Source organism: Centropristis striata, chromosome 20, assembly GCF_030273125.1.
Source record: "Centropristis striata isolate RG_2023a ecotype Rhode Island chromosome 20, C.striata_1.0, whole genome shotgun sequence".
Lineage (NCBI taxonomy): Eukaryota > Metazoa > Chordata > Actinopteri > Perciformes > Serranidae > Centropristis > Centropristis striata.
In genome coordinates, this window is record NC_081536.1 from 11,585,565 (window position 1) to 11,601,738 (window position 16,174).

General features: G+C 36.9%; 1 protein-coding gene across 1 annotated transcript; it reads left to right on the forward strand.

The window, feature by feature from the left end:
• The first annotated feature begins 1,424 nt into the window (after window positions 1-1,424).
• elovl5 (ELOVL fatty acid elongase 5) lies at window positions 1,425-14,962 on the forward strand. Its single transcript, XM_059359043.1, has 8 exons — window positions 1,425-1,501; window positions 6,231-6,295; window positions 6,608-6,795; window positions 9,130-9,207; window positions 9,868-10,039; window positions 10,553-10,677; window positions 11,719-11,853; window positions 12,226-14,962. Exons 2-8 carry the CDS (start codon window positions 6,238-6,240, stop codon window positions 12,352-12,354), a joined length of 885 nt encoding a protein of 294 aa, XP_059215026.1. The 5' UTR covers window positions 1,425-1,501; window positions 6,231-6,237; the 3' UTR covers window positions 12,355-14,962.
• Window positions 14,963-16,174: the final 1,212 nt, after the last annotated feature.

Here is a 16,174-nt window from a genome sequence, read left to right on the forward strand (position 1 = left end):
CGAAACTGCATTTTTTTCTTAAGTCTTTTGAATATGTTTTTGTTTAAGGCCAGGATATCTTGCAGCCCCACAATACATAAAACAGAATTATATTTTGACTTGACTTCGACTTGCCCATATTGCAATTTCAGTAAAAATGTGATTAATTGTGCAGCCCTATCAATAGTATTTATAAGATTAAATAAATAAACAACATAAGTCCCTTCATGCAGGTGTACACAGGGACGTTTCTAGGATTTGAGGACATTCATGGCTTAGTCCAAACCTCTGTTTGGGATATAGATAGATAGATAGATAGATAGATAGATAGATAGATAGATAGATAGATAGATAGATAGATAGATAGATAGATAGATAGATAGATAGATAGATAGATAGATAGATAGATAGATAGATAGATAGATAGATAGATAGATAGATAGATATACTTATTTATTCCAAGCTGGGAAATTACAGTGTAGCAGCAGCATTACACACAGAGACAATGACAACACAATTAAATAAAAAGAACAACCTAGGCATACTTCAAGCAATAAAATATAAAAATACAATAAAAATACAATAAAAAAATAAAGTGTCTAAAGAAGGAGTATGTATTAAGGAGTAGAATAGAATTCCAGTGCAGAATAAATATGAATATACAGTATAAAAATGTTAGTGCTATGAAACAAATAAGGTGCAATGAACAGTGTGCATAAAAAACACATAAAGTGCATAGCGACAGTATGTAATGAACCAGACTATTATTTGTTATTGTACAGTGTGATTGCATGTGGCAGGAAAGATTTTTTGTATCTGTCTGTCTCACAGCTGTGAGAGAAAGTGCTGATCATTGTCCATGATAGCCAGCAGTTTGTTCAGTGTTCTCCTCTCCACCACATTTTATATATATATATATTATTTATTTATTTATTTTGTAAACCAAGCTCTTATTTGTATGCTTAAAGATTGTTAATCTACATATTTTCATAGTGAATTTGAAATATACCCTATCACAGCCCCCAGGGTTCTCAGTTGAGTATCAGTGATTTAAAGGGACAGTTTTCTCCCAAATCAAAAATACACCTTTTTTTCTTTTCTGCAATGCTATCCATCACTTTAGATCCTTATGGTGTGAGTTGTGAGTAAAATATGTCAGTAGTACTTCTTCTTCCACCACTACACTTATTCCTACAAATAAATAAATGGTGAAGCTGACTCGATGCTCCCCGCTCTTTTACAGTTTCCACATGCTTCTTGTTAACTATTAACAGGAAGCCTATTTAGCTGCAATTACAGTTCCTCAGAGATAGCCTTGATGTCATCTTTTTGACTCCGTGTGTGTATGTGTGTGTGGTTGCAACACACCGGGTCACCTCCTGGCTGTAACCCTCCTGCAGGGCAATGGGCCAGTCTGCGTGTTCCTCCCACTATTTTCCACTGAGCGACAAGGCTGCACATTGTGCTCAGACCGGCGAGCCAGCCAAGGTTACACAGGCGTTTTCTCTCCCCGCCTCGGAAGGTAAGCAGCCCTGCAGACACACAGCTGCATCTCTTCATCCGCGCTTTAACATTTCGCTCTCTAACGACCGGGTGAATGTATGGTGAGGGTTTATATTATTTTATTGTGGAGGGGAAAAAAGAAAAATGTTACAGCGCGCATGGCGTCTGTAGAAGCGATGAGTTTGGGTGATGCTGAAGCGGTGACCTCTACTGTTACTGTAGCCTGGATGCGATCGACAGGATGCGATAAGTATATTTTAATTATTTACTAATTATCTCAGGAAGTTTGAGTTCTGAAATTCGAGCATGATGTCATAAAATAACCGCTATCATCAGATTAGCGCGCACATCTTTCAGTTGAACTGGGCTGCTGTTGTAAACCGTGCAGTGCGTAAAGTGCCGTTTAGATTGAAACACGTGTGACCCAGATGGAAAATTACTAGTATACTATATTGCGATGCAAATACGCGGAAGCACGCGGTTTAGTGCAAGATTCACATTTTCATGCATTCGCGATAATGCACAACACTTAAATATGACTAAAGACACACCCAGCCCAATCTTGCACTGTATCATTATGTACTTCATAAAATATGCTGTCAAACTTCCTGGTGTTCTGCCTGGTGAAAACTTTTTAATGGCGCGTCTTGTGCTGTATCAAGGCAAGCTGTGACTTGCAATTTCATTTTTGTGTGAATAATAGTATGCACACATTTTGTTTGAGGAAACTTCTGTAGAGATTACTGTACTGTTTACAATATTATACCATACTATAGTTATTAATCATTCATTCAATACCTTAGTTTTGATACTGTCTGTCCATTAAAACATGTTGATCCCACTTAATGCCAGTAAAGGACCTTGCGAAAATAATGTAAGAAAATAAGCTACAAACGCACTAAACATGTACAGAATATTACCAGGTACTGTCATTGTATGGTTTTAAGAGTTAGAGTATGGTCTTGCCAGGTTTTTATTACTTTATATCTTATCTGCCAGGTCATGTCATACCTCATGATAGAGCGTGTTTTCTATTGATCTATTGATCTATTGATCGGGATAGAAACAATATAAATATATATATACAATAGACATAGATCTATTTGTCTATCCATCTGATATCGTAAGGCTGAGCAATATGCATAAAGCAAAATCTATATATCATGATGCAGTTTATTGAAAATCTATTAAGAAACTTATCGTTAAACTGTTTCTAGCTAATCTAGTGACATTTAAATACCTAACAAATGCAGGTACATTGATGCAAAAGTCATGTGAAAATACAACATGACCATAAAGAAGTTCATCTTGTTTTGCCACATTCAACACAACAGCTTAGTAAAATGAGATATTTTTAGAGTTTTTTTAAGGAGTGCCCCCTTATGCAAATATATCTATGATGAAAGATATGTAGAAATAGCTGTACATACTGTCATGCCGCCCAACCCAAACTCTTACAGTAAAGTATGTGGGGCTGTTTGAATGAATCATTATCAGCTGCAGTGATGAACTGCACCAGTCCTGACCAGTCCTGATGATGCATTAGTGTTTCCTTTGGTTGTTTAGACATATTTTGCATGGCTCCAGGGTTTAGCTAGCACAGCCTCACAGACTGGCTGCTAACATGCTCTCCTGTTGTGGCTCATCATGCTCTGATTAAGGCCTTACAGATTATCATGTTTTGGTGCAGCCTAATGCATCTCTGATAATCAGAGCACAGATATTAGTGTACTGAGGTTGACCAGAATAAGCCATACTTTTTCCTGATTATAGACAAGTGCTGCTATCAGTAATATGCCATTTGTTGTGTGCAGAGTTGAACTTGTAGAGAAAGTCCTTGGTAAACTTCGCTACATATTCTTTCCAAGGACATTTTTCAATAGATACTGTTATTATATAATACATAGTTGGTCCTTGTGTACAGTTGTGCAACTGGGATGATTAAAACACGGCTTTTTACAGGATTTAAGTGAATTCTTCTTAATATGAATTAAAAGAATTGTATTAAATGCTTGAAAACAATGTCACTGGGGTGCCCCCTCAGTTCTTTTAGTCATATTTCAAATATCATATGACTTTATTTAAGAGCGGCATGCAGATTAAATTGAGTTGCTTTAGCTAAATTTGATAGATGGACTCATATTTCTGCCAGTTAAGTCAAAGGGTATTCTTTTAACCTATAAGGCTGTGCTTTACCTTCACATCAGACATGCACTAATCTGACTGGAGCCAAAAGATTCTAAGCTGCCTGCGGTCAGTAGCCGATCTGATAATCATGTTACTGTATCTATATGATCAGGGGTCTTTGTTGGAGAAACAGGTCTGAGCACATGGCTCTCTGACATATATAGAAAAAGAGCCATGAGGAGACCTTATTTGTACAGTCTATGGAGGAGACATTATGCAAGAAGGACACACAGGATACAGTCAGTATATTGCAGGTGCACAAAGAGTCCAGTGGTGCAGTAGTCTGTGACGTAACCGGACTGAATTTAATGTATAGCTTGGAAACACCTCAGTGGAAATGAAGAATTTCTGTGGCAGCGAGGAGGAAAAGTGTGCAAAGTGATACAGCAAACAATAAAAAGGCTGTGCAAATACCTCTGGGGTGATAATGAATAGAGTGTGTGCCTGGGAGTTATCAGGTTTACAGTAACAAAATCAGCTGCAGGGATTTGTGCAGCTTTTGCTCTGCAGTGTGAATGATCCTGTCACAACTTTATACGAGATGTTTGGTTGTTCCACAGTGTTATGGCTTTGTGGGAGAACACTACATCAGTGCTGTTATAAAGTGTGATTGAAAAGAAGTGAGTTTTCTCTATTGTAAAAACATGACTGAGATTTATCATGTTTTTTCAGGCTTCAGATGTCAGTCCAAATACTTCCTGCAGTTTGAAGATACATTAGAGAACAGACCTGGTAATAATAGCTTCAAACTTCTTTGTAAAAGAAAACAGATCCAGCTGTGAACTTCCAGACATTCATACAGTGGCCTCCTGCTTTATATCGCATGGTTGATCTGAGTGTCACAAGCATAGCGGGGAATTTGATATTATATGGTGAATTACATATTCTGTTTATGGAAAGGTCTTACAGAGAAAAAATGCACTTTTCAGCTTGCCACAGCCAGCTGTTTTAATCAAAACTGAATAAAACAACGAGGTGTTTGAAACATTCGCAAGGACAAAGTGATCAAATAATAATTCACCACCACTATTTGACAGCTTTGGCAAGAGAACATGCACAAAGAGTTAGAGACGTAAATGTAGCAGCTGGCTGAGTCAGACAACATTCTGCGATTATTAAAACCTGGAGCACATTAGCGGTTGTAAATCAGCACATTTCATGACCTACAGTAATTTAAAAGCCAGAAAATCACCACAACACCATTTACTAGGGATGAGGTCATTGTCTATACACACCTGCCTGCTGGTGTCTTGTTTTACAGAAGGAGCAATGTTTGAAATGTTGTTTGACACCTCAAGGATGTGAAGGATCACTTATTGAGACATGGGACCAATCTGAGGGCACGGCAGGACAGCTGGAGCACAAACAGACACATGTACAACAGACATGATAGATGAAATTAGAAACTTTGATTTACATTTTGTTATTTAAGGTCCCATATTGTAAATAGAGTGAGATTTCCATCTTTCTTTTTGATTATAACTGTGAAAGTATCAAAACACTTACACAGAGAAATGTTATTCAGAAACTGTGCCTTTTCCCTGGTGCTCCTGACAGACCAAGGACTGAAGTGCCCTTGAGCATGGCACATAACCCCCCCACACAGCTCAGTAATGTGCTGCCCACTGCTTCTAAGCATGGTGTGTTCACTGGTGTGTCATAACGATGGGTTAAATGCAGAGGTTGAATTTCCCCACTGTGGGACTAATAAGGGAATCTCAATCTTAAACAAACTGATAGAACTTCCATAAGGTTGCCATGTCACAATTATAATATATACTGTATATACAGTCATGAAAAAAATATTAGACCACCCCTTTTCTTCAATTTCTTGTTCATTTTAATGCCTGGTACAACTAAAGGTACATTTGTTTGGACAAATATATGATAACAACAAAAATAGCTAATAAGAGTTTAATTTAAGAGCTGATATCTTGTTATTTTCCATGGTTTTCTTGATAATAACCAAAATCATTATCAAGAAAACCATGGGAAATGGCTAGATATAAGCTCTTAAATTAAACTCTTATGAGCTGTTTTTGTTGTTATCATATATTTTTTCAAACAATATACCTTTAGTTGTACCAGGCATTAATATGAACTATACATTTTAGAAAACAAGGGTGGTTCCATGACTGTATATATGTGTAGAAAGTGCTACAGTGCGATTATAATTATTCCTGCCTGATTATTAATCCCACTGCCTTTCCTGGAAGTCTGTTTGACCTGGAATGGTTGGGGTCAGAATAGCCCATTGGTCCTGAACAAATCCGGTTCTGGTACCTTGTGCAAACACAAAAGCCTGGCCAATAATATCGCTCAATTCAAGAATTCATGTGCTAATTATAACAATGTTTCACACAAATGTTTACTAGGATAAAATGATGACATTTTATATGCAAAAGGTCAAAGGTCAACTTTACTTTGACATCATAAAGTTCAGCAAAAACATTTCCTGGTCATTATTCAACGTCATCACTCAGTAACAGAAGGGGAGGTTGTGAACACATTTCATATTTCGTTGGAAAACAGATTCATGCTGTTTTTAATTCTGTTTTTAGGTGACAAATGGAGACCTTCAATCATCAACTGAACACTTACATAGAGTCATGGATGGGTCCCAGAGGTAAGTCTTCTATCATGTTGTATTTACTGCAAAAGCTCAACAGAGCTCTACAGAAATTGAAAGGAGAAGTGAAAGTTAACATTACCTAATACCTTTGACCCAAGTCATTCATAACGTAGTGTCAGTGCATGAACTTGCACAAGAAGTCTGCTGGGGTTTTCACCTTCCTGCTATTCTTTCTAGCTGTTGGGCAAACATTCCTCAGTGCACTGCTCCTGCTTTAAACTTTTCAAGTTCATCTGATGTTACAAGTAAGGCCATGTTACCGGGGGTGAAAAATTGCCTCTTTTTATTTTTTTTACCATATTTCAGATCAGCGTGTGCGGGGATGGCTGCTGCTCGACAACTACCCACCAACCTTTGCACTCACAGTCATGTACCTCCTGATTGTGTGGATGGGGCCCAAGTACATGAAACACAGGCAGCCGTTCTCCTGCAGAGGCATCCTGGTGCTCTACAATCTGGGCCTCACACTCTTGTCCTTCTACATGTTCTATGAGGTAAACAGACTGCTCGGCGCCGAGAGATAAGTTGAAGTAGACAATACATATCTGCAGTGTCACTCTGTAGATAGATAACAAAACAAAAAGCTGACCTGATCTGTACTGTGTCTTCACTTAAAACTGAAAGGAGGCAGGAGTTGCTAATCTGATTAGAGGGTGTAAACAATCATTTTTTAAAATATAAATTTGATGATATATAACACCCAGATGGTCAACAGTAGATTAGCTTCAGCATTGCAAGGGTCAGGGCTGATTTAACCTACAAACATGAGAGTAGTATCACTTCTTATCGGAAAAAAAAACACAAGCATATTTCCCAAAATGTCAAATTGTTTCTTTAAATATGAAGTCAAGAAAGAGTTAGCTTAGCATAAAGACTAGAAAAAGGAGGAAACAGCTAGCCTGGCTTGCCGAAGCTCACCAATTAACAATATATCTTTTATACAACACATATTTTCTTGCTAGTTGACTGTGCTAAGCTAAGCTAGCATGGCTGTAGCTGTATATGTAGCAGACAAGACTCTCAGAAAGACAGCAATAAGTGTATTCCCCAAAAATGTTGAACTCTTTCTTCAACACTTGACTCAGATTAGACGTGGGCCTGTTGCTGCTGGTGTCGCTCACTGAAAGCTACGATTAGGGACAATGCTATCAGGGAGGGAGAGGGACACAGCTGGACGCTGACAGGCTCATTGTTTCAGCCATCAAATCCCTCATATGCCCTCGCAGACATCAGCACAGCCCCCTATTGTTTGCTGGAAAAGTGCTTTTGATAAACAGCCGACTAAATAACTGAAATTGATAGATGCACTGATGGAAACAAACATGGATTCTTTGGCAAGGTGGCATAGTCTGAGCTGAATTTGCTGCTTAAGTGCCCAGACTTCATACATCTAGTTATCATATCTGTCATTCTGTGCACCTGTTTACCCCATGAAGGCAGAACCAGACTAAGCAGTTTTATGCACGTGTAAGTCTAAAGTATCTGTACTCTCGTCCCCATGCAGCTGGCAGAACAAGTTTCCTTCCTTTCTGTCTGCATTGCGTAAGGCCCCAGCAGACTGTTGGCTGTGTGATTCATTAGACCCTGTACTCTGACAGTGCCCCGGCCGTGGGGTGAACTTTTGGCAGTCCAAAATCAATGTGGCCTGATGTGAATCAAAGTACAGGGCAGTTTTGTTCTTGTCAACTTTCCAGGGCACAGCAGCGCGTCACATAATGACTGTGGTTAAATCTGATTGTGATTAATTTTGTTTATTTATAGGCAAATAATGCAGCTGTCGGTTTGAAGGAAAAAGAGTCAAGGAGGTATTTCAAGTTAGAGGACTAGTATCAGTGCACTCATGATAAAATACTTCATTCTGCTGCTGGTTTTTAACTGGTGGCAGTTTCTTGGCTCTGAGGTCAGTTAGCGAAGACTTTTACAGCAGCAGACAAAAACAGTGAATCTATATTGATTCGATGAATCAGCATTAAGGCACAAAGATCTACCTTCAGTGGAATACTTCTTGTCTTAAACGACATGACACTGTTCATGCAAATACAATCAGTTTACTTGTCACAGAGACTACTACCCAGCATGTAAACACAGTTGTAAAATGTCTTTTGTTAAGTATAATCCTGTTACAAACTGGTTTATTGGAAACATGATTGTATGCCAACTCAGGATGCTAAAAAAAACTCTTGCTTTAAAATAAAAGAATTGCTTTCACTTTGTCAAACATACACCTGCTGCTCACATGGTTCATGTGATGTGCGTTGTTTATTTAGTTTAATGCTGTCATGTCATTGTATGCATGTTTTAATTGTTAATAATAGATTGGCTTTAAGTTAACTAAGGTACAACACATCTGTTGTGACTAATGCTGCGTTCCAGCTTCCTTACACACTGTGACAAATAACGACAGAACAGGTTTTACTATATATATGATGTATTATTAATTACAACCCCAATTCCAGAGAAGTTGGGACGCTGTGTAAAATGTAAATAAATGTTCCCAGTTGTCTGGAACGCAGAATAAGTCCTATACTTCATCACTACTGGCTTCTAACTTATGAGTTTCCACCACAAATACAGCCATGTGATATCAAAAACTGTGATCACTGGCATAAATTTAGATATCCCTTTGGGTAACCTCACCTTGTATCATGCACCACCTAGTGCTAGGAATAATACTCAATTGAACACGTCTCCAACACTATCAAATGTTCACATTTTTGTTTAATATTGTACATTGCTATCATTGCTGTTTTGTAGAGAAGGAAAAGACACATTTTATTTGGTGAAATATGCATTCACTATTCTTCTTAATGGCTTTTTTCTTTCCTCAGCTTGTTTCTGCTGTGTGGCACGGTGGTTACAACTTCTACTGCCAGGACACTTACAGTTTACCGGAGGTGGATAATAAGGTCAGTCAGTCTGATTTTAACAGTGCCACCTTTTTATGTTTATTGCTGGAGATTTTGATCAATGTTTGACATGGTAAAGGTAAATTATTTCCAGTTCAGTTTATTTTATTATAATCAGCACAGTAGTTAAAGGTACAAAAAGGTATAAAGGTATAGAACCAGTAGTTATTGAAGGACAGATAGATGTAATATTGAGCACTATGTTTGTTTTTTATTTGCTCTGATTTGTACGGGCGAGTACCTGTAAATCCCAGCAGATAAGCTGCAGAGACAGAGAGTCAATTTAATCCGTCTCATGTCATCATGATGACTCTCTGCAGTTGCCCTACTGAGCTCTGCAGTGGAGGTGAAAACAAGGCTCCTAGTGAAATGTGCACGGCTTTGCAGTTCTGCTGTGATTAAATGCAAAGTTTTATCAGTGTGCCACTGCTACTGACTGTTAAATTGCTTTATGGTTCATCCTGATCTTTCAAGGGCCTTTCGGGACAGACGCCTGCTTATCACCTTGTCTGATAAATAGTGGGTGCGGGAACTTTTGCACCGTGTTTTGTTGACCTGCCGCCTTTATCATCTCTACATTGTTCTCCTGAGGAGGAAGTTTTCCATATGTTTTATAGATATGTTTAACTTTTTCTTTTGTTTTACTGCATCTCCTCTCAGATCATAAATGTCCTGTGGTGGTACTACTTCTCCAAGCTCATTGAGTTCATGGACACCTTTTTCTTCATTCTACGAAAGAATAATCACCAGATCACGTTTCTTCACATCTACCACCACGCCACCATGCTGAATATCTGGTGGTTTGTTATGAACTGGGTACCCTGCGGCCATTGTGAGTGTTTTAACACAACTTCGCCCTCCAGTGACTCAAATCACTCCAGTAACCACATCAAGTGTTTGGCCCTAAAGCAAGATAAATAATTCAAGTGCACTAATGTTAAACCCATTAGCCCTGAAAACTGCCTTTTTTCCCCACAAAGCCTTAAAGGAAGCTAAGTGACACTTATTGACCTGAATGCTGCTGCAATGTGTAATATGTAACAGCACAGCAGTCTGCAAGTTAAAGAGCTCTTCATTTTCTTTACAGTGAAAACGGCCCCATTAATGTGCCTTTTACTATCGTGAAATGTCTGATCGTTTCATTATTCATCACATGTTCACTATATCATTTCTGTATTGCTTCACTCTTAATGGCTTTTATTGATTTTACATGAACAAACAGCGGCTTAATGAAAAGTTCACTGTATGATCATTGCGCTGCTAAATGCCAGCCACTTGTCATTCGCTGACAGTTATTGCTTGCCTTAGATTAATAACTTCCTGTGTTTCTCTTCTGTCTCTTCAGCGTACTTCGGCGCCTCCCTAAACAGCTTCGTTCACGTCGTGATGTATTCTTACTACGGCCTGTCAGCCGTTCCAGCCATACGGCCGTATCTTTGGTGGAAGAAGTACATCACACAGTTTCAGCTGGTGGGTTCATCATTTAGTTTCTTCTCAGTGTTGAGTGAAGTGTTCAGATCTTTTACATAAAGCTCCCTTATTGTAAGATACATTTCTTATTATAAGCAGGTCTATAGGAACTTTATAAATAATGGGAAAGTATCAAAATGTTAAATCCACAGAGAAATGTCCACAGCCTGTATTCAGAAACTGTGCCATTAACATTAACAGCAACTCAACATGTTCTGGTAGAAACCAAAAACTATGAACAACTATGAATTGGCATAATATGTGCCCTTTATTAAAAGTAACAATAAAAAACTGTGCTGAAAAAAAGCTGATTTGACCGTGATGCAATATACACATACAGTTAATTATACTGTGGGGTTATTTCTGATGCATTAACGTATAAGTAACCTTTTACTGTTGTGGTTGGTCGACATGGAGCACATTTTAACTATTCTATATACAGCTGGGCAGTTTAATTTGCAAAATAATTACATCCTAAAAATCTTATTTCTTAGAAGAAGTCAGAAGAATGCTGTTCTTAGCCTGTTTTGACTTTTAAATCAGTTTTTTTTTTAAAAGGAGAGTCAGTAGACTGAAACTAGAAAGATTGAGGCCGGTTTCTTTCATAGAATTACTGAAAAAAATAAGTAAAACTGCATTTAAAATAGGGTGGGCTACCCTTACCACACTGTCTTTTCACTTTTATTGCAGAAAATAAGACTTAAACAACTGAGTTAGACTGTAGACTTAACAATGTATTATATTTTTGGATACAGATCATAAGATTTGTATGAAAAATCCTGGGTGTAAAAATACAATACTTTCGTTTATGTACGAAATTATGTTATATTCACTTTAAATTGTGGATTATTGTGGTTATTTAGATGTTGGACATGTTCTTGGACTATTTTCTGCAACCGTCTCTTTAGCTGAAATAGGCGTGTTCACTGTCCATTAGAAGATATTTTAGGATTTGGATCAATATTGTGTTTCTATAGGATCCCTGTGTCACCTTCTCACTCCAGTATGTGTCTGCATGTGCGTGTCATGTTTCCTCCACAGATCCAGTTCTTTTTAACCATGTCGCAGACCCTGTGTGCATACTTTTGGCCGTGTGACTTCCCCAGGGGGTGGCTGTACTTCCAAATAGGCTACATGGTCACGCTCATTTTCCTTTTCTCAAACTTCTACATGCAGGTCAGTTGTTTTTCCCATTTTAATCTAATATATTAATGAGTTTTAAGGATAAATCTGGTGATAATTTCAGCAATACATCGATCCCACTAACAAGTACTGTCTGCATAGTCAAAGCCTGCAATAGCTTAATCATTTTATGCATCATAATAATTAAAAAAAATAATACATATAATAAGTTTTATACAAACACCATCCTGCTGCTGTAAATACTTAGTAGAGAACAAGATGTGTATTAATCCGCTGCGGAAAATAGTCCCCACAAAATGATCTTGTAAGAGTGTAGGGACAAACAACACATGTGGTCGTAGAACTTTAGTCTTATTTATTTAATTTTCAATTCTAACATGTGATCTCTGCCTCTCTTTTTTAAAGACTTACAAGAAGGACAGTGGTTCTCTAAAGAAGGAGCATCAGAACGGCGCGCCTGTATCGACAAATGGACATGCAAATGGGACGTCATCTTTGGAGCACACTGCACACAAGAAACTGAGGGTGGATTGACATTTGAGAAAGCGCCACCTCTCAATTCTCATTGAAGCGTGTTAGCTAATGCTGCTAGGAGGTATATGTATCTTCTTATCTAGAATAGTTTAGCACTCACTTGAGATTTAAAAAAAAAGCCATAGTCACATATATCCAGAGACTTTCCATGTTTTTGCACACGTTCCTACTCATGAATTATTAAGTTAATATAGAAGAGTAATGTAGTATGGTTGCACAATAATGACTCCCCAACCCTCTAGAGGAAATTCACTCCAATGCAAAAAAGCTCTCTCTTGCTACCAGCAAACAAACAAACAAAACAGTTTGACTCTTTCAATGATGCTTTACACACAAAAAGGTCCAAAGATGAAAGCTGCAGTGAGTGCGTTGGCGGCTGAAGGTTCATCACACTCAGTGACGTCTCCGTTTCAACAACCTAAGGGACAATAAACTAACACTGTGCTTACTATGCTCCTTAATGTGTAACTAGAGCATGCATCTAGTGTCTCGCTTTATCTCACTCCTGCCTGTGCTGTTACATAATCCTAAATTTCGCCATGTGTAGTACTGTAATGCATTTTTATTGACAGGTTGTAACAGCAGACGCTTTGATGTATATTTGCAGAGCAGGGACTTAAATTTGGAATATTTAGCCATCTTACCAAAGCATAACCAAAGCTTAGTGGACTGCTTTTGCAAAGTTTCATATTTAAACCAGTTTAGGACACATTGTTAGAGGGCAGTTATTGTGTTTTATGAGCACAATATAAACTCAATTTTCCTTAACCTCCTCCATGTTTTATATATATATATATATATATAAGCTGTTGTTTTGTCTCACACTGTTCTATAATATCTATTATAGGTTCATCCAGTGAATGCAATAAGAAGTTACACTGGAATTAATTAAAAAGTTAACGTCCATTAGGTCTGCAATGTAGCTGCTTTTTTGAATTTAGGTATCAAATGAATATTGTCATAGAGCATAATTCAATGCTAAACACTCAAGTATCTTATATTCTGATCACTTTTACGATACGTTTAGTTATTATTGAGCGGAAGTTGAAAAAATAATCTTACCACAAGGTCCATTTATTAGATGCACTGGGGCTTTCGATTGTCACATGATCTTCTTCAACACATTGATTTTTCCCAGCTGTTAATGCAAGTCGTTAAAATTATAAGAAAAAAATAGAAATGTAAACATCTGCAATTTCATACCAACTGAGTAAAAAGAGGGATATAATCAAAAGCTCCAGAAACGCTACTAATTGGACCCGGAGAGGCGATTGTTTTATCAAATAATATATAGGGTTTTTTAATTATTATTTTTCCAGTATTTACATCAGTGGGGTGCCTTCTGGACCAGTTGATTTCTAATATAGTATTTTTAACTTTTTTCAGTATGCTATCATTAGACTCATGTTTGTCCGTCTTGGACTAATATGTGTCAGACCTCCAGTTCAAATCCTGTGCCTGAAGCTTTGTATTTCTGTTTATGAAAATATCAAATGGCCTGAACATCATTCCTAACAACTGACACATACTAAACGCAACAATGATGTTTATCTTATTAAAGGAATAATTGGGAGATATGCTTGTTCACTTTCTTGCTGAGAGTTAGATGAAAAGACTGAAAAGTAGACAGTTTAGATACATTTTACTTTTGATAGACTGAAAACCCATTAACCCTTAGCTAACTGATCCATTTCAGGAAATAACTGATGTAATATAAAAGAGGCACTATTCCTTTTAGTATGAAAGAACACAAGCATAATTCCCAAAATGTCAAACTCTTCCTAAAACATTTTCAAAATCTTCAGTTACTCATTTTACCATATTAACAGGTTTTTGCAAAAATGTGTAACATGAGAATTAATTGTTTGTTTTTTGGTGAAAGAAAGAAGGTTGTAGTCGTCCAACCATTCACTCCTCTGTGTTCCTAATGTTTATGTAATTTTATTTTTACCTCTACTATTGCTTGGGGTCTACACAGTTGGTGCTGGTACAGAAAACAAAGGTACAAGGATGTTTGAATTATGAACTGTGTAAATGTGATACCCTCGCTGTGGAGCACTGCTGTGCTGCTCTATCACGCTGAATCTGTTTCATGAGGTACTGTATGGCCTTAACCACTGAATGAGCATGACATGTTGCTCAAATGTATAGGTGACCTAGATTCACGTTCACTGCATCAGAAATTATTGTTAATTCTGAATTATACATACAATGGCCACATTGTGTCTGCATGATGAATCTGGTCCACAGATATCAGCTGATAACAATAAACGTGTTTAACATGCATGAGCCATATCTACTCAGAAACTGAATTATAATTAAATTATTTCCAGCTTAATGCCATCCCTGTTACAGTTCCTCCTTGTAAAAGGTGATAGCGCTGAAGGTAACAGGATTTATATATTTAAGGGCTGGATTAGCATTAAAATACACCCCAATTGGTGAAGGCCAAGGAAGCATATAGGTATGTAATGATATATTACATACATTTTATAGACTGTTAAAATAGATATATATATTTTCTGAAATCTGGGGTAAATCTGGGTTAACATGTTGTGACTCATGCTTTACTCAATGTAACACATTAAAAACAAACTGAGAATGTAAACTCCTTGTTTTCCTTCTTTGAAAGTGAAAAATTACAAATAATAATGCTTTAAAATGCCTAATAATTATTTGAATTCTACCTATTTGTAATGTTTAGATGTTTATTAGCCACACTACTGGTCTATTTAATGCCAATCAGCAAGTTAGCCATGCTAAAGTAAGATGGTGAACATACTGAACAATGTTAGCATTTTTTAGCATGTTAGCATGCTGACATTAGCATTTGACTCAAAGCAGCAAGTGTAACCTTTACCTATATTAGGCTATAATGCAGATTTTTTTAAGGTCCAAAAAATAAAAAATAAACTAGGGCAGCAGTTATGTTTTATCATAGCAATATATGGTTATTTATTACATATACATACTTATGTATGAAGAAGCTTTCTGAATGAATGTATCAACAAATATTTGACAAAATGATATTAAAGATTTGAGAGGTAGTGAATAAAGTGATTAACTATCATCTCTTTGGCAAAAATCTGTTCACCTTATTGTGTGTATTTCTCCACTGCAACATATGGTAAAGTTACGCTACATGGTGTGAAACATGGATTTGACTTTCCAATTCCCATTCTCACTTTGGTTATTTTTCTCATAATAAATAATAAATATTCAGAGTTTATATAGTTGTTTTTTTATGTTATGGGCGATAAAATAATCATGTATACTATAGGGTCGCCTGTAGTTTCAGTTAGTTTCACTTAAAAAACTTCCAAAAGTTGTTCCTATGTTGCTCAAATAAATTGAATAAATACAAGCATTGTTGAAAAAACAAAACAAACAAAAAACGCCTATTGCTGTCGTGCAATCCTTTTCCTGATACAGCAGATCAAACAAATTCATAGATTGGCATATAAGACACTGCCTTACTCTGTCAAACAAGCATCTGCTTAAAAGTTTTAAATCATTACATTTTATAGAAATGGCAGCAGCTTCATAGTTCCACTCAAAATGACTCAGTGTGCATATGACTCATATGCACAGCTTTCACAGCTACGAGTGAATCTTTTCTGAGTAGGCAAGGCAAGTTTATTTGTATAGCACAATTCAACACAAGGTGATTTAAAGTGCTTTACATAAACATTAAAAACAGCAAGACACAATTGAAAACAGCCAATTAAAAAAGGGGAAATTGAAATAAAAATACAAATAAGATAAAATAAGATACAGCAGGATAAGGAAAGAGATAAAATAATAAAAAGCACAAGTCAAA